Source organism: Polistes canadensis, unplaced genomic scaffold, assembly GCF_001313835.1.
Source record: "Polistes canadensis isolate GaletaPanama2010 unplaced genomic scaffold, ASM131383v1 scaffold_205, whole genome shotgun sequence".
Lineage (NCBI taxonomy): Eukaryota > Metazoa > Arthropoda > Insecta > Hymenoptera > Vespidae > Polistes > Polistes canadensis.
This window is the reverse complement of record NW_014569752.1, coordinates 149750-172535: the sequence shown is the minus strand read 5'-3', so window position 1 is coordinate 172535 and position 22786 is coordinate 149750. Positions and strand designations below refer to the sequence as shown.

The 22786-nt window shown below is 27.8% G+C and overlaps 6 protein-coding genes and 1 long non-coding RNA gene across 7 annotated transcripts; 3 read left to right on the top strand and 4 right to left on the bottom strand.

Moving 5' to 3' along the window:
• Positions 1-28: 28 nt before the first annotated feature.
• Positions 29-2839, bottom strand: LOC106789816 (probable serine/threonine-protein kinase clkA). Its single transcript, XM_014754322.1, has 8 exons — positions 2700-2839; positions 2542-2604; positions 2265-2294; positions 2132-2173; positions 1934-2007; positions 1755-1804; positions 952-1676; positions 29-864 (listed from the first exon to the last, which is right to left on the bottom strand). Exons 1-8 carry the CDS (start codon positions 2795-2797, stop codon positions 207-209), a joined length of 1740 nt encoding a protein of 579 aa, XP_014609808.1. The 5' UTR covers positions 2798-2839; the 3' UTR covers positions 29-206.
• A 74-nt stretch (positions 2840-2913) lies between these two features.
• Positions 2914-3790, bottom strand: LOC106789869. Its single transcript, XR_001382036.1, has 3 exons — positions 3637-3790; positions 3029-3180; positions 2914-2946 (listed from the first exon to the last, which is right to left on the bottom strand). It is a non-coding gene; the product is annotated as an uncharacterized LOC106789869 (long non-coding RNA).
• Positions 3791-5294: 1504 nt separating this feature from the next.
• LOC106789815 (doublesex- and mab-3-related transcription factor 1-like) lies at positions 5295-6732 on the top strand. Its single transcript, XM_014754321.1, has 3 exons — positions 5295-6070; positions 6234-6485; positions 6725-6732. The coding sequence occupies exons 1-3, from the start codon at positions 5587-5589 to the stop codon at positions 6730-6732; spliced, it is 744 nt and encodes a 247-aa protein (XP_014609807.1). The 5' UTR covers positions 5295-5586.
• Positions 6733-6921: 189 nt separating this feature from the next.
• On the bottom strand, positions 6922-10849 carry LOC106789866 (leucine-rich repeat-containing protein 49). The gene is made up of 7 exons (XM_014754393.1): positions 10649-10849; positions 10368-10522; positions 9653-10291; positions 8280-9580; positions 7837-8210; positions 7503-7742; positions 6922-7431 (listed from the first exon to the last, which is right to left on the bottom strand). Exons 1-7 carry the CDS (start codon positions 10676-10678, stop codon positions 7210-7212), a joined length of 2961 nt encoding a protein of 986 aa, XP_014609879.1. The 5' UTR covers positions 10679-10849; the 3' UTR covers positions 6922-7209.
• Positions 10850-11269: 420 nt separating this feature from the next.
• On the top strand, positions 11270-12153 carry LOC106789822 (39S ribosomal protein L54, mitochondrial). The gene is made up of 2 exons (XM_014754327.1): positions 11270-11431; positions 11724-12153. The coding sequence occupies exons 1-2, from the start codon at positions 11350-11352 to the stop codon at positions 12020-12022; spliced, it is 381 nt and encodes a 126-aa protein (XP_014609813.1). The 5' UTR covers positions 11270-11349; the 3' UTR covers positions 12023-12153.
• Positions 12154-12522: 369 nt separating this feature from the next.
• LOC106789814 (chitotriosidase-1) lies at positions 12523-15725 on the top strand. The gene is made up of 5 exons (XM_014754320.1): positions 12523-12551; positions 13833-13916; positions 14007-14712; positions 14787-15079; positions 15158-15725. The coding sequence occupies exons 1-5, from the start codon at positions 12523-12525 to the stop codon at positions 15612-15614; spliced, it is 1569 nt and encodes a 522-aa protein (XP_014609806.1). The 3' UTR covers positions 15615-15725.
• A 47-nt stretch (positions 15726-15772) lies between these two features.
• Positions 15773-17332, bottom strand: LOC106789859 (putative GPI-anchor transamidase). Its single transcript, XM_014754384.1, has 4 exons — positions 17058-17332; positions 16374-16979; positions 16189-16299; positions 15773-16113 (listed from the first exon to the last, which is right to left on the bottom strand). Exons 1-4 carry the CDS (start codon positions 17124-17126, stop codon positions 15877-15879), a joined length of 1023 nt encoding a protein of 340 aa, XP_014609870.1. The 5' UTR covers positions 17127-17332; the 3' UTR covers positions 15773-15876.
• Between the last annotated feature and the right edge of the window lie 5454 nt (positions 17333-22786).

Sequence of the window (22786 nt, the reverse complement as noted above, 5' to 3'; positions counted from 1 at the left end):
CATTATTATTATTATTATTATTACTATTATTATCATCATCATCATCATCATCTTTTGGCGATCAATACATTGACGATTCATTTTTTCTATTTAATTAGAATCATTGCAAGCACATAATCGCGTTAATTCCTCTTTCATTTTATGTTTTGTTATACATTGATAATTTAATTGATTTTATTATACGTGTAAATCATTAATCAAAATCTTCAAGATTTAGTAATCTTCTTTGCATGATAGATAATATCCTTTGATAATATGTATTTATTATAACTATTATTATTATTATTATTATAATTATTTGTATAAGTTATTGTTGAAGATAATGGATTAAATCTTACAGACCTTTGGTATTCCATTTCTGATGATAGATTACAAGTACAACTACTTGTGCTAGATCGAAAGGTTGATAAATTTCGACATTTATAATTATTATCGTCAAAATATGATCGAGATGATTTATCTTGATCGTAAGAGGAAAGGCTCGTCGTTGAAGAGAATGAACTTCTTGATCGATTCGTTTCAGTATCCTCAAATTTATCTTCAATTATTAATTTTCTTTCCGTACCTTCATTAAAATGTTGACAACGACACAAATATCGATCGCTATAATCTTCCTTAATATTAATTTTACGAAAAAATGATGGCACAGAATAGTCGTTCCTTCTTCGAGAATCTCTATTGATCCTTTTTGAATGTTTTATCAGCATTAAATAGCCTCGATCATTGCTACGTGTTACCTTCATTTTTGATTCTGGATAAATCAATGATTCTGTACTTGTACTGGTTCTTAACTCGTTGTAAACGTATTTATTACTTTCACGATAAGAAGGATTATTCATTCTTACATTCAAATAATTTTTATTCCTAAAAATGTAAGAAGTTTTTACATTAATCATTATTAATTTGTTGTTAAAGCATTAATAGAATAACAAATGATAATTTGTTAGTTACCTAATATTTAATATTGGATTTTGTTTAAATTTGTTTCGAATTGAATCATAATTTCGAGAAATTTCAATTTCATTCTTTTCAATACTATGTCCCCCAAAATGTTCTTCCGAAAATGTATACTCGCAATTACACGCTGTCGGATGACAATCATCTTCTTCTCCTAATTCAAGCTCAGGAACGTATGGTAAATCATCATCATCATCGTTATTATTATTATTATTTGTAACATTATACGTTGCTGCAGTATTTGATTTATTTTCTTCTTTCAAACACGTCAAAGTTTCGACATCAATATTAGTCGTATGCTCGCAATTGCAATTTAACGTAGTTTCTTCATATTTTTTCGTTTCTTTATCCGTGTCATCATCTATTTCTTTATTTCTACATTCATTCCTTTTCAAACAACTTTCTTTTTCTTCGTTACCGCATACAAATTGAGTGTAAGCGTCTTGAACGAAACAATTTTTAGCATCGATGTAAGAACTCGATGTTGTTTCTTCTTGTATCAATTTTTCATTATTAACCGATTCCTTTCGATTATTTTGCGACTTTATAATGTCGCATACTTTTTGCATATTCCATAAATCAGTAACGACGTCCTCAGAAACGCGTAAGCACGTTTGTTTCTTGATTTTATTCGATTTACGTTTGATACATGTACCATTAATTAAATTATACCAACGACACTTGCAGGAATATATTTTATCATTTATTAAATCTGGAAACTGAATATAATTAAAAGAATAAATAATATAATTAAATTAATCTTTAATAATTATTATTAATAATAATAATTATATTACCTTCCCTTGTTTTTTACAACAGAAAGATTTACGTGCCCTCGTATTAACAGCTAGAACCACATTCGTTTGATTATATTAAAAACTTTAAATTAAATATTAAAATTTGTTGTAAACAGTAGTAGAATATTTTTGTTTCTTAAGGTAATAATAAACATTTGCACATTTACGCACGATAATACCATTGTTGTTCTTAACGAGACGTTTAGATGCGATCTTCATCGGACAAGATCTTTCTTTCCAAATACATTTCCCTCTATTTTTGTGCCCTAATGGAAGAACATAAAAAAAAGGAAGGAAAAAAAAAAAGGGAAATGAGGAAGAGTCGTTACGAAAGTGTGTTTTAGCGTAAACACATGATAAAAACGTGAATTACTAACATCCGTTCCTTACATGTGCAGCCATGCTTTTTAGCTTGCATTCTAAAAGAAAAAAAACAAAGAAAACAATAAATAATAACAATTAATTATCGATTAATTTGTGTTAATAAAACGTATTTAATATTAAACTTACGCTTCCTCGCATTCACATCTACCTGGTCGCCTGTTGAACATACATTTTTACTGAATATTATTTATTTTGTTTAAAAATTGTAATCATCGTTAAAGATGAATAAACAAAATAAGCTAGCCATACGACACGGATTACTTATTTATCTTTCTTTCTTTCTTTCTCTTTCGTATCTTATTTAAAAAATTAAAAAATAATATAGAAATCGTATTAGATAATAAAAGAAAATAAATTGTAGGAAATAGATACGCTCGCGTGTATGACTAGCAGTCTAACTCACTTTTCACTTTTTTTTCCTGTCAGAAGTTCTCTCATTTCTGGTTTACACGGATAAGTGGATTCTCTGATAAAAATATTATTTCATTTTTAATATCTTTTAAATTCTTATTGTATTATCTACTATAATCTTGAATACTCGTATAGGAATGTATTATTTACTTGTTTTTCAAAAAACTCATATATAATATCAGCATTCCTGTAAATCCAATAATAAATTTTCCAAGATACCAGGCAAAATTTGTTGTACAATGTGGCATTGCAAATATTCTTTTCAATTTTTCTCTCTCTCTCTCTCTCTTTCTCTTTTTATTTTTTTTTTAAATTATTGAATTTTTTCAGATGTTCTGATGATCTTTAATTTTTTCTTTAATTTCGTCTTTAAGAGAGACATGAAAAATATTTCTATCTAAAAATAAACATGAAAATTTGTTAGAATAAGTCAAATCGCAGATATGACATTAAACAAAATTAATGAAATAAATCAATACATTTAACAATGTGTTATATAGATAAAACTTCAATGTTTCTTTCTGAATGTAACAGGATTTGGTTACTTTTCATTTAAATATCTTGATCTTCTTTAAACATGTTCGTAATTCGTATAATTTGCATTGTTCGTTTTCTGCCAGTATTCGGAAACCTTGCGAGGGAAACAAGAAATTTTTGTATAACAAATAATTGATTATTACAATATTGATGAAAAAAAACAGACGGATATTTTTAAACGAACAAATGCGACATTTGTCGGTAATGCAAATGTCAAAAAGATATAAACAAGTATCAAATCTAACTCAGAGTCTTATTTGCATTCTCGTGTCCTTTGGGGCAGCCAATGAAACAAAATTTTGAGCCAAGAAAATTATATAGAAATCTATCAATCAATTGAAATGACAAATAAATTCATTAAAGACGATGTATATATATATATCATTCTGTATATTGCAAAATAAAAAGAAATGATTAAAATTCGTAAGACAGACAGAGAATGAAAATAAATGTTAAAATATGTAAACGTGTTATCCGATGATATGTGTTTTAGTCATGCATTCTCGTTTGGTCTCTCGTTGCGGTGATATGTAGAAAGATGTTAAATGACCTGTCAACATATTTGCCGTACTGACAACACACTCTCGGCCAAAGACTTCTCTGGTTCCGAAGAAGAGGGAGTACCGTAAGAAAAAGCGTTTGAACGACACCCCTTCGTTTCACGCTCATTAGACGAAATTCCTCGACGCATTTCACGCGTACTCTTTTAGATATATAGATATATATATATATATAAATTTAAACTCGCTTAAATAATACCCTCTCGTTCACGCTTAAATGAAATATTCTTTCAACTTTCAAAGAAGAAAAAAAAAAAAAAAGAGAAAAACAAAAAATATGGAATATATAAATCAAATTTAATTTAAAGAAAATGTTTCATTGATGTGTTACACAAGTAAAATAATATACCGATCAATTTGTAAGAATTTTTTGTAGAAGAAAGAAATAGATAAATGTATGCCATTGTTTAGAGTATTTTGAAGTTAAGTATATATAAATGCAACATTTTTTTTTTCTTTCTCTTTTGTATACATATTAAACGTCTATCGTATACCGCGAAAATAGAAAAGAGACTATCTCGTACGGTTCGTACTATAACTACAGGGTATATCCCACCAGCTGCAAACACATGGCATTCGTTCTGTGATCTCGTTCTAAGAGCTCGTTAATACGATCCTCCTCTCTCGTATGTTGCCAACACACAGTTAATATTAGTTTCGAGTATGTTTTCATAACGCATGAGTGGCACACACCGTGAACTTCCTCTCTCTCTCTCTCTATCTAACAATTTTCTTTAACTAATCTCTCTTCTATCTTATTTTATTTTACTTCCATTTCTATTTTGTTTTTCTTACTTTGAGTATCATTTACATAACATTTACTACATACTTCAACAGTTTCCTCTCTCTTTATACATTATCTCAATATAACTTAAAAAGAATTATTATAATTATTATAATTATAATATTAAATAATTAATTGTGTAAGAATATGTAATGATATTATTTGTCTCATATCTTTGCTTGAATTAATTCAAACGAATCATATACACCAAAAGGTTTCCATCAAACTTCTGTATATTAGAGAATGAATGGTGAGTAAGAAGCTTAAATAGGATGGATGGATAGATAGATAGATAGATAGATAGATAGATAGATAAATGTATGTTTTTCGTTCGACAGAGAGATAGATATGTTTATACTATAACAGAAAGCTATCAAGTTCTCTTCTTGTTCTTCTTCTTCTTGTTCTTCTGCTTCTTCTCTTCAAGTTAAAATGCTGCTACAACATATCGTTAACAAGAGAGGAAGAAGGAGTAGAAGAAAATAATAATAAAAAGGAATAAGAAGAGAACAAGAGATAAAAAGAGAAAAAGAGAGAGAGAGAAAGCTCTCTGGCTCATTGGTCTGTAGTCTAAGAAACTGGCGGAGTTTCATTGACTTTCAGACCAATCCGAAGATCTGAAATCTCTAAAAATACATTTAGAATTAGTAGGAGGAGATGAAGGAGCACCTCCTTCTCTCCTAAACGATCAGAAAGATCCTTCCAAGTATATTACTTATCGCATATCGCTACTGCGTACCAAGTTTAACGGATCCTATACACACATTATTTTAAGATAAATGTATTCTTATGTTGTACAATTAGAAAAATCTTGATTAGACATTTAAAAAAGAAAGAAACAAAAGAAAATATATATAAAATTATGTGATAATATTATCGATGAGAAAAGTGAATTATCAGAAGATTAATAAAATTGCATTAACACTTATCTAATATCTTTCATATTTAAAATATGTATAGATATAGATAATGTTTTTGCACTTTCTTACAATATTTTCTGATCTCATTTATATCTGAAGTTTATCACAGACTCTTATCTTATAAAATATAATTGATATATATATATATATTGACGAATATAAAAGAAATAAGAAAAGAAGAAGGAAAATAAAAATAATAATAAACAAAAGAAAAAGGAAGAAAGTAGTTCGTCATAATGAAAATAGAGAACAACAGTGCTACGAATCAATTAAATTCTGGATTAGACGTCCAACGTTTGAGAAGTCCAAAATGTGCGAGGTGTCGAAATCACGGTGTCATTTCTGGATTGAAAGGTCATAAAAGATCGTGTGCTTGGAAGGATTGCCGTTGTCCTTGTTGTTTATTGGTTGTTGAAAGGCAAAGGGTAATGGCAGCGCAGGTAGCTTTGCGTAGGCAACAACAAGCTCGTGACAATTGTTTCGTTGACAATAATTTCGTTCAATCGTCGCACAATCAAGTACCGGTAGATGTTAATAGTATTCCTAGATTTAACGTTGCCAACGATCTTGCAGCTGTTGCGAAAATGAATAATAATAATAAAAGGACATCTCAAAGAAATTTTCAACAGCATCAAATGCACTTCACTCGTACCAGCATCAGCGTCACCCAAGGATTCTGCGGACTCGGTAGTGGTAATCATAACACCATACCAGAAGTTTGTAAGTTCTCCCACCAATTGTTTCATTTTTCTCGTTGCATCCATATGCAAACCTGTAATTAAATATGCATTATTTATTTTAAATTTAATATTGATGATAATTAAAGTAACATACGTATTGTCTTCTTCTTCTTTCTTTTTTTTGTTTTCGTTTCTTTTTATAGTTCCTTCGGATAATCGTTTACTCCCATCTTTGCCGGCAGTTTCTCAAGGCCAAAAACAGGATCTCGAATCCACCGTAAGATTTCATTCATTTCGTACGTTGTATCCAACGATTCCATGGTTCAATCGTATCACAGAACCCAGAAGATTACAGGACAATATTGATGGTTTCATTTCAACTGTTAAAGACTTTAAAAGTAAAACTTGTGTAGATAAAAAAGCAGCTATTTCTTTTAGCGTTGAATCGATTATAGGTACAAAATAATATAATACAGTGAGGAACATATAATTTATTATAGGAAAGGAAAACAAAAATTTTTAATGAAAAATGTTACTTACTGATAAATTTAAGTTTTTAAAACGTTATTGTAATCTATTCGTTATTTATTATCTGATTAACTATCACCGATGATAGACGATGAAGTATATATATATATATATAAATATTATCTATATGTTATGTTATGTACATGTACATTTTTTTCTTTTTAAGAATCTTAATGATGTTAATGAAATGTCGAAATAAAAGGATATAACTTGTAACGAATTAATCAAGTATTTTGTATCACGATCAATTATCATGATTTATACGATTTAAACTTGAAAAATGGAAAAATCTTCGTAATCTATAAAATATTTATACATTCGTAATGTTAAGTGTTACATATATATATATGCATAGGTCTAGAATTCTATATATAAAATCTTTATTAAGATTCTATATATATATGTATATGTAAAATTCGTTTTTCTTGTGTTATAACATCACAATAAACTCCTTTAATACAGGAACAATTAACAATTGTATAATATATGTAGCAGACTTGTCCTTCCACAATATTGATTATACAATACTTCAGTGATTTTAATTATATCCCATCTTATAATTAATGTTTATATATCATTGAATATATGTAATAATAAATGATTACTTATATTGAACGATTACACTCAAAGTCTTTCTATAATGGGATATAATTATGTATTATTAATAAATAATTTATCGATATCGAGCATTTTACTGCATTTTTTCATGTACGTATCCATATCTGAAAAATCAGACAAAGCCTGATAAATGATTTTATTTAATATACTTGGCCATTCGTTTTCAAGTATTTGTAATTTTTCTATGGCATCAACAGTGAGATCAATTAAGTTCAATAAGTGCACTTTTCCTTTGTGCCTCCAAATTAGATCCTCCTATAAGATGTAAATATTTTGTTGTTGTCCTGAAAAATATAATTTTTACAAATACGATGAAATAAACATACTTGTGTTACGTTTCCCTTTCTCCATTGAAGAGCTTCTTTTCCAACGACACTTCTGAGAGCAGGATCGCTGTTAAATAGAAACTGTTTGGCAGTGATTTGTTCCCCATTTTGTCTTTGCACCTTTTCTAAATGTAATCTTTGCAATAATGGTTGCAGTAAAGAATCTGGCAGTGATTGTATTACGATATCTATCAATCCAGCATATTCCTCATTTGCATATTCAATTTCTTCTTCAGTAATCTGAGTGTATTTGTATATAAATTGTTTTTTAAATATATGTTAATTATTTAATTAATACAAAATATATGTTATTTGTATTTTAATATTATAATACCTCTTTGCCATTGATAGTATGAAGTCCCCAATGTGCTAAGCGAAATATAGCATAAGATCTCCAATTTTTGGATATTATTGGATTTCCTTCCGCTTCTATCCGAATACTTCCAAGACCTTGTGCTTCGGCTAATGCATTAATCTGTCCAAGATGACTGATATTAGTTTCTTTGAATAAAAAATGTTCTACGTTTGGAAAACGATTCTTCAATTTATTTAAAATCAAAGCTATGCTATTAAACTGAACATAGTTGAATTTAACAACATTAACATCTTCTGCTTTTAATGTATCCCACGAACGATCAATAAAACGTAATGCACCTTGGCCAAAAACATTTAAACAACGACCAATTATTTCAATTAAATAATCACTGCCTGTAATTAAATAAATATATAGGATATAAAATAGTTGTGATTAATTTTAATATTAATTATTTCCATTACCTTGTTCTCTCTCTCTTGGTAAAATTTGTTGCGGCCTTGGGCTTGTGGACACCGTGGCTCTATATTTTACTCTAGCAGTAGCTGCTCTGTTACTTTTATAATAAACTATTTTTTTTACATGCGCACTTTTTACTCTGTGCTTATCCTTTTCAAAATCATGATTCTTATGTGTTATATTTTTACTCAACGACGAAGTACTTGAATCGCTTAAAGTAGACTTACTACTATCAAGACTATTAATCTTAGAATTTATAGAATAATATTTAACGTGATTACTATTTGATTTAGCTTGGATTGTTTCACAATCGTTTGAAATATTTGCTTCGGATATTCCATCTTCGTGGTAAGATTTTGTAGACGAATCTTCTAACTTGATGTTAGATTCTACATTATCATCAATAAATTGTATAGTTGTTTTGTGATTCTTGTAAACCGATGGTTCAGCAACATGATTTGTCATACTTATTAATGTTTTAGATGTTGAAGATAAATCTCCATCTTTTCTAACATCAATTTTATTATGCCCAGAATATTTTTCAGAATCAACTGAGGATGTGCGCCTACTTGAGTGTATTAAATGACAGCGTAAACCACTTTTTAAACTTTCATGACTTTCTGAACTCTCGGTTTCACTATTGGCACTACTCGTAACATCATTTAATGTTCCTAAACTATTACCGAGTTTCAATAAATTTTCATTAAATTTATTATTCATTAAATTGTCTATTATAGAACTTAAAATAGGTGGAAGTTTAAATTCTAATGGATATGTTTTAGAAGTGTCTTCTAATTTATGTAAACTATCTGTAGAATTGCTTCTTTTATTTATTTGTATTTTCGTAGCTTCTACTTTTTCATTAATAGATGTTAAACTTCCAAATCCTTTTAATCTTGCTTTGCTTAAACTTTTTGGTCTAATAATATTAAGTTTGTTATGCATATTATTGTTATTATTAATTTTACAATTATTCATCTTATTGTCATTGGTAGTAGGCTTGCTTTTTGATCTCAAAAATTCCCAATTTGTTTTTGCATTAGAAATGATCTCTTCCCGTTGTACATTCATACATACTTGCGTACTAAGATCCAAGAAAGCTGAATTAACTTGTTCCTTAGCAGTTCTCCAAGCTATAGCAGTTCTACGAATTTGTTCGGTAATTTGCATTGATGATAATATTTGAAGATTAGGTAAGTAAGATACAAGGAAAGATATATAATCGCTGTTTAAAGTTATCGGATTTCCATCAATTGAAATTTCTTTGATATGAAACGCTTTGACTATGCTACCCATATCTTCTACTCTGAAACAATTAATTGTTAAAATAAATTAAATTAATGATAAATATATCAATGAGAATAATCGTTTTACTTACTTGTATATATCATTGTTACTTAAATACAATTTCTGCAGTTGTGGTATATCACCGAATCCCAAAAGCTTTTTTATTCTATTACGTCGAAGATTTAATTCCTTTAAAGACGTCAAGCCATGAAAATCGTTACATCCAACTATCTTAATAATATTCCCAGCTAAATTAAGAACTTTCAGAGACGAAAGACCATTTAAACCTGTTATTTGTTGTATCTGATTGCCATGCAAATCTAACACTTCGAGTTTGCAAAGTTGCATTAATCCCTCTATCTTTTTAATCCTATTTTTACCCATTAAAAATACTCTCAAGTTTTCTAAGCATTCCAAGCTGCAGATCTTTTCTATTTGATTATCGTACAAATCAAGAAATACTAATTTATTTAATTGTTCAAAATTGCATCCTTCAATCTTCGTTAAAAGATTATGTTGTAAAGATATCAATCGTAATTTTGATTCTCCGATTATATTTGGAAATACAGTCAAACCTCTTCTATCCAGGGATATTCTATCAGGATTTTTTTCTCTTTCTGCTGGTCCTCGTATTGCGCTGATTGTTTTTCCTTCTCCCATCCATTGCAACGTAACTGCATTAGAACTTTCTACTTCAGGTGATTCAAAGTTAAATGATGATCCTACGGTACTAAAAAATCCTACAGATATAGAATACTTCGTTGTCTTATATAATGAAACATTTGATATCAAAGTTTTTCGATTACCTTAAAGAATGATATGAACGTTTGGACAATTTAAGCGGTGTAAGTGTTCCAGGTAAAACCGGTAGTGCTGGTGCAATCGTTAAGAATTTACTCTCATCCTGAAATTCTGTTTGAATGGCTGATCTTCCTCTGATATTAAAATTAACAGTTTTTATCTAAGCAAAGAAAGTAATAATAATTTAAAAAAAAAAACAAGATATTTATTACTGTTTTAAAAAAAGTGTTTCTTTTTTTTTAAATTGATAATATTTTGTTCAAAATATATATAAATATATGCATACCTGTGCTTCTATCTTATTGCTTACTGGCATCACATAACCGAAACGTAAAAAGATTGTTTTAATAATAATTGATTAATTACACGAGTTTTTTTTTCTTTTTTTTTTTTACCTATCATTTAATTAATATCGACATATTTGTAATGTTACGCCACCGTGTTTTATGTTTGAAGTCAAGGACATTAGTTTCGTGTTTGGTATTGCGCGATAGAGCACCATTTGATTGTTACCTAAAATATGATTTGAATTTGAATTTTTATCCTGTTATTATATTTAAACAAACTATCTATATAAAACGAATAATGACTTTTAATTAGTATCAGAAGAACATATTTTTATTATTTCTTAATTATTTTTTATATTATTTTATAATAATCATACACTTATATGCTATAATATTCCTTCCAACTTCGATCGCACGCGCACTTTTGAAATTCGTATCTTTTTACTATATCTACTATGTAACTCAGTACAACAACTATTACAAATGGAAAAGATATTAATAATTAAATATAATTTATTCGTTAAATATTTTTATTATCGTAATATTTAAATTTTGCAATAAAATAATATATTTATTTTAACATTTTATATTTAAAAATAGTTTTTGCATATCCTCTCTGAAGTTGTGCGTTTATATGGAGCGTGAAATTATCTACTACTAGTAAATTTGTGTTTACATAGGTTAAAAAATTAATTAAATAATGAATACGTTGTGTCGAATATCTCCAAAAAATATTATTTCTACGTGTTATAAAATACAAGCAAATAATTATGCTGCACCAGGTACGAATGTTCTTTCTATTTTATATGCATGAATTAAAAACTATTACAAAGTTGTACATTTAATATAGGTTAAAATATAGGTTAAAAAATAGATAAAAATAATACCCTAGAGTATTGTTAAAACAAATAATAGTTTTAATTTAAATTATTTTCTAATATTATTATAATTGTTATTACACACATTATATATAATGTGTTATGACAAAAAGAAATTTTAAAAATTCTATAAATTTAAGTACTATGATAAACACAATAATAATATAAGATATTTTCTTTTTATTTCCTTTACTAGGATCAAAAATAACACTTGGAAAAGGTGTCAGTTCGAAAAAAGGTGTTTCTTCAAACAGGATGGTATTCCCTGTCGAAAAAGATACTAATAAATTAATAACTTATGTTTGCGGATCCAATTATTTTAAAGAGGGAGAAGATATTAAACTTAAACCTGATTCAGAATATCCAGATTGGCTTTGGACTCTTCCATTGACACCACCACGTCTGGAGGATATGGATCCAAATACAAAACAATATTGGCGTCGTTTAAGAAGGCTCGGTTTACAAAATAATAATTTAAAAAGAAAATTTAAATAATTGTCGATAGATTATGTATAAATAATAATTAAATAATATCTATGCAAGAGGAAACGTATATTAAATAAAATTTGTAAATAGAACTTTTATTAAGAACGAATAAAATAATTAATAAAAAAAAGAAAAGAAAACGGTTAATCGATATTAATGCATTTCCATACTCTATTTTAATTAAAGCTTATCTCATATTCTCAGAAATAAGACAAGCGTTAATTATATCTTAATATCTTGATTGGATATTTTTACAAATATCTTTGCGGGAGTTTTATAGGTGTTGTTAAAAAATACAAAAAAAAGAATTAATACTATCATTAATAATTAACAAAGAGTTACACCGGTATGTTTGCAATGAATAATGTATGTAAATATAGATTACAGAAAGAACTAGCTAGTTTTCCTGATTTATTACAACTATAGAAATAAAGTAAAAATAAAAAAATGTCTTTTGCAAATAAACTATATAAGAGAGCGTCTGTCCAATTAGCAATAAGCCGCATAAAATGTCTAATATCTCTATGATAATCATTGGGTATTGTTTGATATCAAGTAAAATAATAAAATTAGATTATGATAATGGTGACTTGTTAATCCATTTTCTTAGATTAAACAGATAAAAATTTAATTTTGATTTTGCATATATACAAGCTATGTCCGTTTATTCTAACAATATTCTAACAATCAAGAGTAACCGAGAGCATCGTTGCTTAGAAGACTATACCCGTTATAGTATCATCTATAAAATATAAACATTATACTCACAGGTATGATTTCATAATCTTTTCTTTTTGTTACATTATATTATGTTAGAACAAATAATTGTTCTTTGAATTATATTTGATTATAAATGGAACATAGAAGAATTCTTAATCAATTATTTCTAATCTATCTGTAATCAGACAAATAATCAACTACTTAATCAACAACAATCTTTTTTTAAGACTAAAGATTAAGAAAGAAAAAATTGGTATACAATAATTATCTATAGTTTAACGAATTATTATTTATTTTCCATCACTTTTATGGTAAATGATTTTTCTTGTTTTTTTTCGTGAAATTCTTATGTGTATTTATATGTATTGTATATATATAAAATCAAACGCTACAGATATACCAAAAATTGATCATATCTGTTGTGGAATCAAGTGTTTTCAAAATTATCAAAAATTAGATACATGGAAAGCCTTTTGCTTAATTACGATATTAATATATATATATATATAGATACATAATGTATGATAGTGAAAGATAGATACGATATCTATGTGAAAAACGAGCTCTAGTAATCACTGATTAAAGTCATTTTGATAGGAGTGTCAAAAATTTATAAGTGTATGCATGATAGTCTGTTTGTGTATGTGTTGTTGGCCTATTATCAGCTATAAATACGAAAATTTAATAAGATTTGTCATTCATTAGTCAAGATCTTTCGTAGCTCTTTGACAAGGTAAGACACTTGAGTATTTAAAAAAAAAAAATAAAAAAAGATTCTATCAATTATTATGTACATTTTAATTATATTTTCATCTAAAAATTATTCATATATATGTATTTAAAAATATTCTGTCATTTACTTTAGTATCGATTCTAACACCTGTCACCATACATTTTCTATTTTAATGACCTTGAGATAAGAGTATAGAGAGATTTCTGATAACTAACATAAAGATTCTCCCCATGAGTCATTTTCAGATTGAAACAGTTTATAAGTCGTTCGATGATATTACTATATCAGAAGAAAATCGATTAACTTCAAGCTTTGTTATATATTATCACTTTTTTATTATTTAATTATTATAAAAATCTTTTATAGAGCAGAACTTTTCCTTACAGATGAACACTTGGATCGTGTTCCTGGCAGCCTTTGCGGCTTTTGCTGCAACTGCGAGAGCAGATTGTAAGTCGATATATTTTTTTCTTATTTCTACTTATAGAAATATATTTCTTTTGACGTATGTGTTATTATTTTATAATTATATTTTTCATATTTTATTTATTCATTGAATTTTTCTTCTTTCTTAATAGACAAAATCGTCTGTTATTTTGGTAGCTGGTCGACTTATAGACCTGATGCAGGCAAATTCGAAGTAGAAAACATCGATCCAAATCTTTGTACTCACATAATTTACACATTTGTTGGAATAAGCGAAGAAGGAGAAGTTAAAGTATTAGATTCTTGGCAAGATCTTCCAAACGATTACGGAAAGAATGGTTTTGGTAGATTCAACAAACTCCGTAAAATCAATCCAAACGTTAAAACTATAATCGCCATCGGAGGATGGAACGAGGGTTCGACAAAATATTCTCGCGTTGTTGCAAATCCTGGTCTTCGTGCTAAGTTCGTTCAATCCGTTGTCAATTTCTTAAAAAAATATGATTTCGATGGATTCGATGTTGATTGGGAATATCCGAATCAACGTGGAGGCAAGGCTGATGACAAACAAAACTACGTTTCTCTTTTAAAAGAACTTAGAGAAGCATTTGACAAACATGGATACATTCTTAGCGCGGCTGTTGGTGCTGCTGAATCTTCTGCTTCTCAATCTTACATCATTCCTGAAATGTCCAAACATTTGCACTTAATCAATCTTATGGCTTACGACCTTCACGGTTCTTGGGAATCCACAACTGGAATCAATGCACCTCTTTATCCCCAAAAAGGCATAACTGGTAACAACGCTAAACTCACTACTGTAAGTTCATCATTACTTATTTGCATGTAATATTTACTTGCCCCCAGAAGAGAGATCAATATTATTCATTTTAGGATGCAGCAATACAATATTGGCTAGATCAAGGTGCCCCACCTGAAAAATTGATTGTCGGCGTACCTTTCTACGGTAGATCTTTTTCTCTTCAAAACGCTCAAAATAATAAGGTTGGAGCCCCAACCACTGGACCAGGAATGGCAGGAGAATACACTCGTGAACCTGGAATGTTGGGATACAATGAAATTTGCAAAAGAGTACAGAGTGGTAAATGGACTGTTGTTTACGACGAGGATCAACGCGTACCTTATGCATATAGCGATAATCAATGGGTTGGCTATGACAATCCTCAGTAAGTATATGATTACTTTAGATGTGTTCATGAAATTACTTCAAGAACTGAAAAAATTCATTATGTGTTATTTTCTAGATCTTTGAAGGAAAAAGCTGAATATATTAAAGCTAAGGGTCTTGGCGGTGCTATGTTGTGGAGCGTTGAAACTGACGACTTCCAGGGTGCATGTGGAGAAAAATATCCTCTTCTGAAAGTTTTGAACAATGTTTTGCTAAATGGTCCACCTTTAAAACCCACCTCACCTACTAAACCAACAGAATCTACTACACCAACCAAACCTACTAAACAAACTAAATCAACAGAATCTACTGCACCAACCAAACCTACTGAATCAACAACTGTCACCCCACCACACGATGGTATTTGCACCAAGGAAGGATTTGTTCCTGATCCTCATATCTGTTCTAAATTCTATCAGTGTATTCGTATCGATGGTCACTTCAAAGCCATTGAATTCAACTGTCCCGATGGTCTTGTTTTTAATCCAAAAATATTAGGCTGTGACTACCCAAGTTCAGTTATATGTCCATAGAACAAATAAAAATGATGCATTTTGTAGAACTAACTTTCTTACTTGACTGCAGTAAAACCTTTTTTCTTATATTAAAAATAAATAATATATACATATATATACAATCCATATCTTTTTCTCTTTACATTCTATAAATTAATAATATTAATAATAAAGATATTTAATAAGATATAATTTATATTGTCTTTTGATACAGTGAAAATAAATTTTATCATTTGTTCCAAATCTATTTAATAAAAGTAATACTAATACAAATAACAGCTTACGTGTACTGCGTTATATCCGGAAACTGATTAACATAATAATATTTCTCTTTCGATTCTATCAGTACTGTTTTATTCGATTTTATAGGGAGGACATTTATTAAGTTTAATGTTATTTCTACAGGTCTTACTGAGCCAAAGAAGTCAGTTATAGGAACTTTATCGGGATCTCGTTTAAATAAATCTTTTCTTACACCGACTGTGGATAAACAGTAATGTTTTGGACACACTTTGAGCTGTAATAAAAATATATATTTAATTAATATTGAAATGATTAAATTAAAATTTAATTTATACGATAGAATACTAACGAATTCTGCTAATGTTCTACTACTGGTGGGTTCAACTTTTTCTAAGAAGTCGAGTGCATAGTATGTAAACCGATCTATAACATATACACCTATTGCAGGATCCACGTGATGCTAACAAAGTATACAAAAAAAGTAATTAGTTAACTCAAAATATGTAGAACAATTTTGGATATCGAAAAACTTACGGATAATGAATCTTCTCCAACTAAACTAGAAGTAATTGCTAAAATATTAGGAGAATAAAACTTTTCGTACATCGAACTAGCTTGGCATGTATCTACAATAAATAATATCTCGTGATATCTTCGCTTTTGCCACATTTGTTCTAGAGCATCCCCGAGTTCTCGACTAGTTATTTCTTCGGAATCTTGAAACTTAAGAAATCCATTGCCTCCGTGACCAGTTAAATAAATTAATATATTAGACCGTTCATCTGTTAATAATTTTTTAGATCTTGGAGTCTCAGGTGCCAATCGACCAGTTAATAATCTTACAAAATTTTCTACGGTTACTTCGTAACCCCTGTAATCAACCTCAACATCATCACCGTAAACATTGATGTGTTGTTTGACGTTGTTAAAAACTGTGGCAGGTCTAGGATTTCTAGGATTACATGCCATGTCATCGGCAATCATTAGAATTATTTGTGAGTCAGGTATTCCTAAACGTTTAACACTTCTGTATATGGATAACACATTTGCAACATGTCTATAGTTAAACCAAAATCTAGAAGTATCAACTAACACTGCCCAATTATTTGAGTGTCCTGTTTCTTTAGTATTATTGTATTTCTACAAATTCATTAATTATTCATTAAAAAAGAGCACAATTAATAACACACACACAAATGATAATCAAAACTTACTAACCTTTAAAGAATGACATGAAATTGTTAACACAGACAAGATAATTATTATCAATGTATAAATCGATTGCATTTTGTATGCTTTTTTTACACAGTAATGATATATCAAATTCTATTTCACATACTTTTTTAAATAACGTTAGAATATTACAAAAATCACACTCAAGAAACAAGGAGAATATAACCTTTTAAAAATGAAGCGACACTAGCGCCAACTACACTGTTATACATTAACTAAAATGACGTTTACATGTATGTATCGTGTTACTGTATGAGTGTATACATATGCTGTTATATACACATATACATATTTTAAAATATAAATAGAGAAAAATTGTTGAATTAATTAAAAAATAAATTGAATAAATCTTTCTCTATTGATATATCTATAATTTGATCGAACTTTCAAATGTTTCATATATATCACGGATTTTTATTGATTATTATTCTATAGGATTGTGATCATTAAAAATCTTTTATTTATTCTGAAAATTCTCCCTGTTCCTTGCAATTACAAAACACATGTTTCCTTCTAAAAATGTAATCCGTAAGATCTTATGGAAAGATCGTATCCTTATACGAGGTAATAACTTTTCAATGTGACATTTCAATTTCACTCGGAATAATATCGCTTCCTCGTAAAAATGTGTACATAATGCATAGTAAGTATATGCTTACTTAACTATGCATAGGATATATGCGTGTGTATATATATTTATATATATATATACATAATTTTGTGTGTAATAAATAGCTGTGTATTATCACAGCTTACAATACATAATATAATAATATTAAAATAGACGAAAAACGCAATGCCATTCGTAATAAACAATATGGCAATGATTGTTAAATTTAAAACAAAATCCGTCTTTTCGTAACAATAATGGCTGTACTAAATGTCTGCACACAATATAAAACAAAAATTAATATCATTAAAAAAAAAAAAAGAACACACAATAGTAATAATAAAGTAAACTTATGAAAAAATAAAGAAAAACAAAAGAAATACAAAATAGAAAAGAACGATCATTTAAAAATGTGAAAAAGTCTATACCGAATGGTAGTAGTAGTAAGTAGGAGAGTAATTTAAATGCATATCATATATAAATGTTGGTATAACAAGCTTATAAATTTGACGTATTATACGTATACATAAGATACGATTCGCGCAACTGTAGTTTTATTTTAATTAATTAATGAATATATAAATTCGCGAACGCAAGCGCGAAATATCGTAAAAAATGCTTTTCGCGCGCTATAATTTGAGAGACACAGATAGCGCCACTGGACCGCGGGAAAATTCAAAAAGAGAAGACCGCGAAGAATACGAATCTTCCAAACGAATTGTTCGCAGTGTTCTATTTTATTTTTCTAATTAATCAAAGATTAATTTCACATTTCGTGATCGATCACAGTATTTCTTTTGGTTTTTTTTCTTTTTCTTTTTTAAATAATGATAATCGATAAATCAAGAGTTTTCGAATATAAATCAAATAATTTTCGAATATGAGTGACAAATTTCTTAAGAAATAAAAAAATATGTATATCGTAAATACGTTCCGCGTGTTTTTTACAGCTGCAGAATCAAGACATACATATTCATACGTTTCTTTTATATATCAAACATAGTTACATGTATATGTTAATCATCGTATATGTACGGTTTTTTCTTCATTTTTTCTTTGTTTCTTTTATCTTTTTCTTACGGCAATACGAACAATAAATCGATGAATTTGTATGGAATGTAATAAATGGTTATGCCATGCAATTATTATACTTGTTATGTTAAATCAAATCGAAGAATACAGAATGAGATAAAACATAAATATTATCAAATTCGCGAACGAATAATCGATGATACTTTTTTAAAATTAAATAAAATTAATATCTGTTTATGTCTGTATAAATGAGAATAAAGTAATGATTGTTTTTACAAGTTTACAATTACAATAAAAACAATCTAAATTGTCTAACTATTAAATTTTGATTGTGAATCTCACACTCGATCCGTAATATTTTAATCAAATGTTTTTTTCCGAATCAATCCGATTATTATTTTAAATATCAACGAGTGTTCTGTTAAATATGATTAACGACATTGTACTAATTATCACGCATACACACACACACACACACACCAATTTAAATTTGAAATAATCGCCATTCGAAATTATTCGCACAAGTATCTTCGTATACACTAAATATATATTCAAATGATTATTAATTAATAATATTAATAATTCTACATATTATATTATATACCTTATAATCGCACACGAATTAGATCCTCTTTCGTTAATGTAAAAAATGAATCCTGTAATCTCTCTTTCTCTCTCTCTTTAACAATAAAATGCGAACAACAGCGATTATTTAATTTAGAGAGAGCGTTTATCCTCACCGTTCGACGTTTAGATCCGTTATGACATATCAATATGACTCAGGCTTATTTTTATTTTTATACTCGACGCTTATTTATAATTATTACAAAACACGATAACGAGAACGATGTCGTCAAACAAAAACATTGTCTTTTAAATTTTTTTTTCTTATTAAATGTTAAATATTATATAATATATAAGAATTGTGATCATTTAATAAACAAGAAGATCTAAACGTCGCGTTATTACACGATTTTATATTCGATTAATTTTTTTTTTTTTTACAAACACACGATGGGATTTTTAACGCGCGTTCTAGTTTAATTAACTATGAATAAGTTTTTTTCGTAATTTTTTTTTTTCTTCTTTCTTTCTATTTTTTTTGTGTTTTTTTTTTGTTTTGTTTTGTTTTGATTGAAGCACCATAAATATCGTTTCAATAATATTCCCCGTTAATCTCTCTCTCCCTCTCTCTCTCTCTCTCTCTCTCTCTCTTCTTCGTATATTTCTTCTCTTTTTATTTTCTTCGTTCTTTCATCTTTTTTTTTTTTTTTTTTTAATTTCTTTTTTATACTTTTTGATAATTCCTCGTTGATTATTATTATCTTAAACGCATAGAACGTCGTCAATTAAATCGAGGAGGAAGAAAATATTGTGCTCAAGTTGCAATTGTTTAATTAATTAATTAATTAATTAAATAATTAAATTAAATTAAATTAAATTAAATTGATGAATTTTCCTTCACGAATATCAGATGTTCTACACGCTCGAATAAAAGCGAGATATAGATGTGTACACGTATGTATGTGTATATAAGCACTCTATTAAATACTATTAAGATATATATTATCATTATTATAATAATATAATATTGACGTATATATATATATATAATAATTATAATAATATTTTATTAAAAATACGATTCGATTATAATTTTTATTATGCGCCGCGGACCGGAGCGTGCGAGCTCCCGATTCGTTCGTTTATATTAATTAATTAATTAATTAATTAATTAATACATGCACACACACATACACACAGCAGTAACGGGGGTGGTTAGGGTTGATGTTGGAATTTGGGCTATTAAAAAACAAGAGATAGAAAAATATACGTACGTGTAAATATACGTTCTATTATTATTATTATTATTATTATTTCTTTTTTTTGTTTGTTTCTTCTTTTCATTGAATTTTATTTCCCTCTCTCTCTTACATTTTTCTTTAATGCACAAATTTTCTTTGTCTATTTTATTGTTGAGTGGTTATTGTTGGGGAATGAAATTGTCAAAAAGTTTATTTTTTTTTCCTTCCTTTTTTTTCTGTTTTTTTTTTTTTCCTTTTTACAAAATGTACACAACACACGGCGTGCAAAGGCTACTACGCGATTTTTTTTTTTATTGAGAATGAATTAAAAATTCCTTATCTATTTTATTTTATTTTATATTTTACTTTTTTTTAAGTTTATCGAAAAATATTATTTTTAAAGTCAGAAATCTCGATTGAATTTCTTCTTCTTTCATATCTCTTTACTTTACTTTTCTTTCCTTTCTTTTCTTTTCTTTTTTTTTTCTTTTTTTCTATTTTATTTTTCTTTCCCCTTTTTTTTACCCTGGGTCTCTACTTAAATTTTCTAAGAATAAAATAGATACTTTTGTTTATTTTTTTTCCTTTTTTTTCTTTTCTATTTCAAGTTTTTTTTCTTTTTTTTTTTTGTATACAATATATTTTTTGTGTAAACTGCTGGGCGGGGTGGGGTGGGGTGGGGGGTAAAAGAACAGGAGAAGAAGAAGGAAAAGTATAAGATGATAAAAAGATGATATATCGTTTGCTTGAAACAGTCCTCCTCCACCTCCTCTCGAATATTATTATTATAAATAATGTCTTTGTTAAGCTGTTTTTGTTTTTTTTTTTTTTTATGTTTAAACGATGCGACAATGTATTATTATTTTTATTTTTTTTTTTGTTATTCTCTATTCTTATACTAAACCACACAACAATTCTCGTATGTGAAATTTTCACCGGATATATATATATTATTTTATTTTATTATCTTTCATTTATATATTTTGTAGTTTTTTTTTTTTCTTTTTTTGTTTTTTTTTTTTTTCTATTAGCAATTTTAGAATGTACGTTTCGTTAAAATGTTTTTTTCTTTTTTCAAAAGTGCAATTGAATTTTTGCGATTAAACGAAACCAAATGTTAGAGTACAGTTCGATAAAAAAAAAATAAAAAAAGAAAAAAAGAAAACAAGAAAAAACTGTTTAATAGATTTTAATAGAGAAATGATTTCTTTTTTTTTTTTTCGTGTTATTTTTTTCCCCCCATACCAAGTTATTCTATTTAATTCTATCGTGTGTCTATTGTCTCTCGCAAGAAAATAAATTTTTACAAACGACGTTTTGCACATTACAAACACGTCCGATGTTTATTCTAGGCAATGCATTTTTTTTTCTTTTTCTTTTTCTTTTCTTTCTTTTATTTTTTAATCTATTTTCGAGTAGTCTAACTAAAGGGTTAGGGGATGATGGGTGGTGGGTGGTGTTTGCAGTCCGCGGGCACAATAGTTCAACTATTTCTTACTTTTTTTTTTTTCTTTTTTTTACGTAAATATGCATCTACGTCGTATATTTATATGAAACAGAAAGAAGAAAAAACAATAATAAGAACTCGCGTTAATTAAATTTTTGTACGTATGAATTAATAATTAAAATTATTGAATTAATTACAATTTAATTTCATATATCGACGCATATAGATATTTACCATAATCGAAAAATGATTTCATGTTTGTCCTGTTCCTATTTACATATACATATACATATATATATATATGTGTGCAATAATGTATTTATGCAATAACGTATGCATGTGATTGATTACGTTTGGCTCGAATACTATCCCTGATATTTTCTTGTTTTTTTTTTTCCATTATCCTTTTCAAACAATTCTTTCATTAAATTTTGTTACACAATAAAAATAATTAATCGATTATGATACGTAAATAATACGTGTGATTTGTATAAAAAGAAAAAAAAAAAAACAATAAATCGAGTTTAACCAACGTACGTAATATAACAATTAATAATAATAATAATAATCATTTGTCCGGCAACATTTTTCGTTTGATCTCGTTTATTTTCCATCGTTTGTTTGTTTGTTTGTTTGTTTTCTTTTTCTTCTTTTCTTTTAATATGATTTTCGTATATATAATTAATTAATAATAAATGCTTCAAATATTTTTAATAATATTAATTATATAAAATGGGATCATCACATACTTTTACACTGAACGCACTTTGTTTTACAATAATAATCATTTTTTATTTTTCATCATCATGCACACAAAATT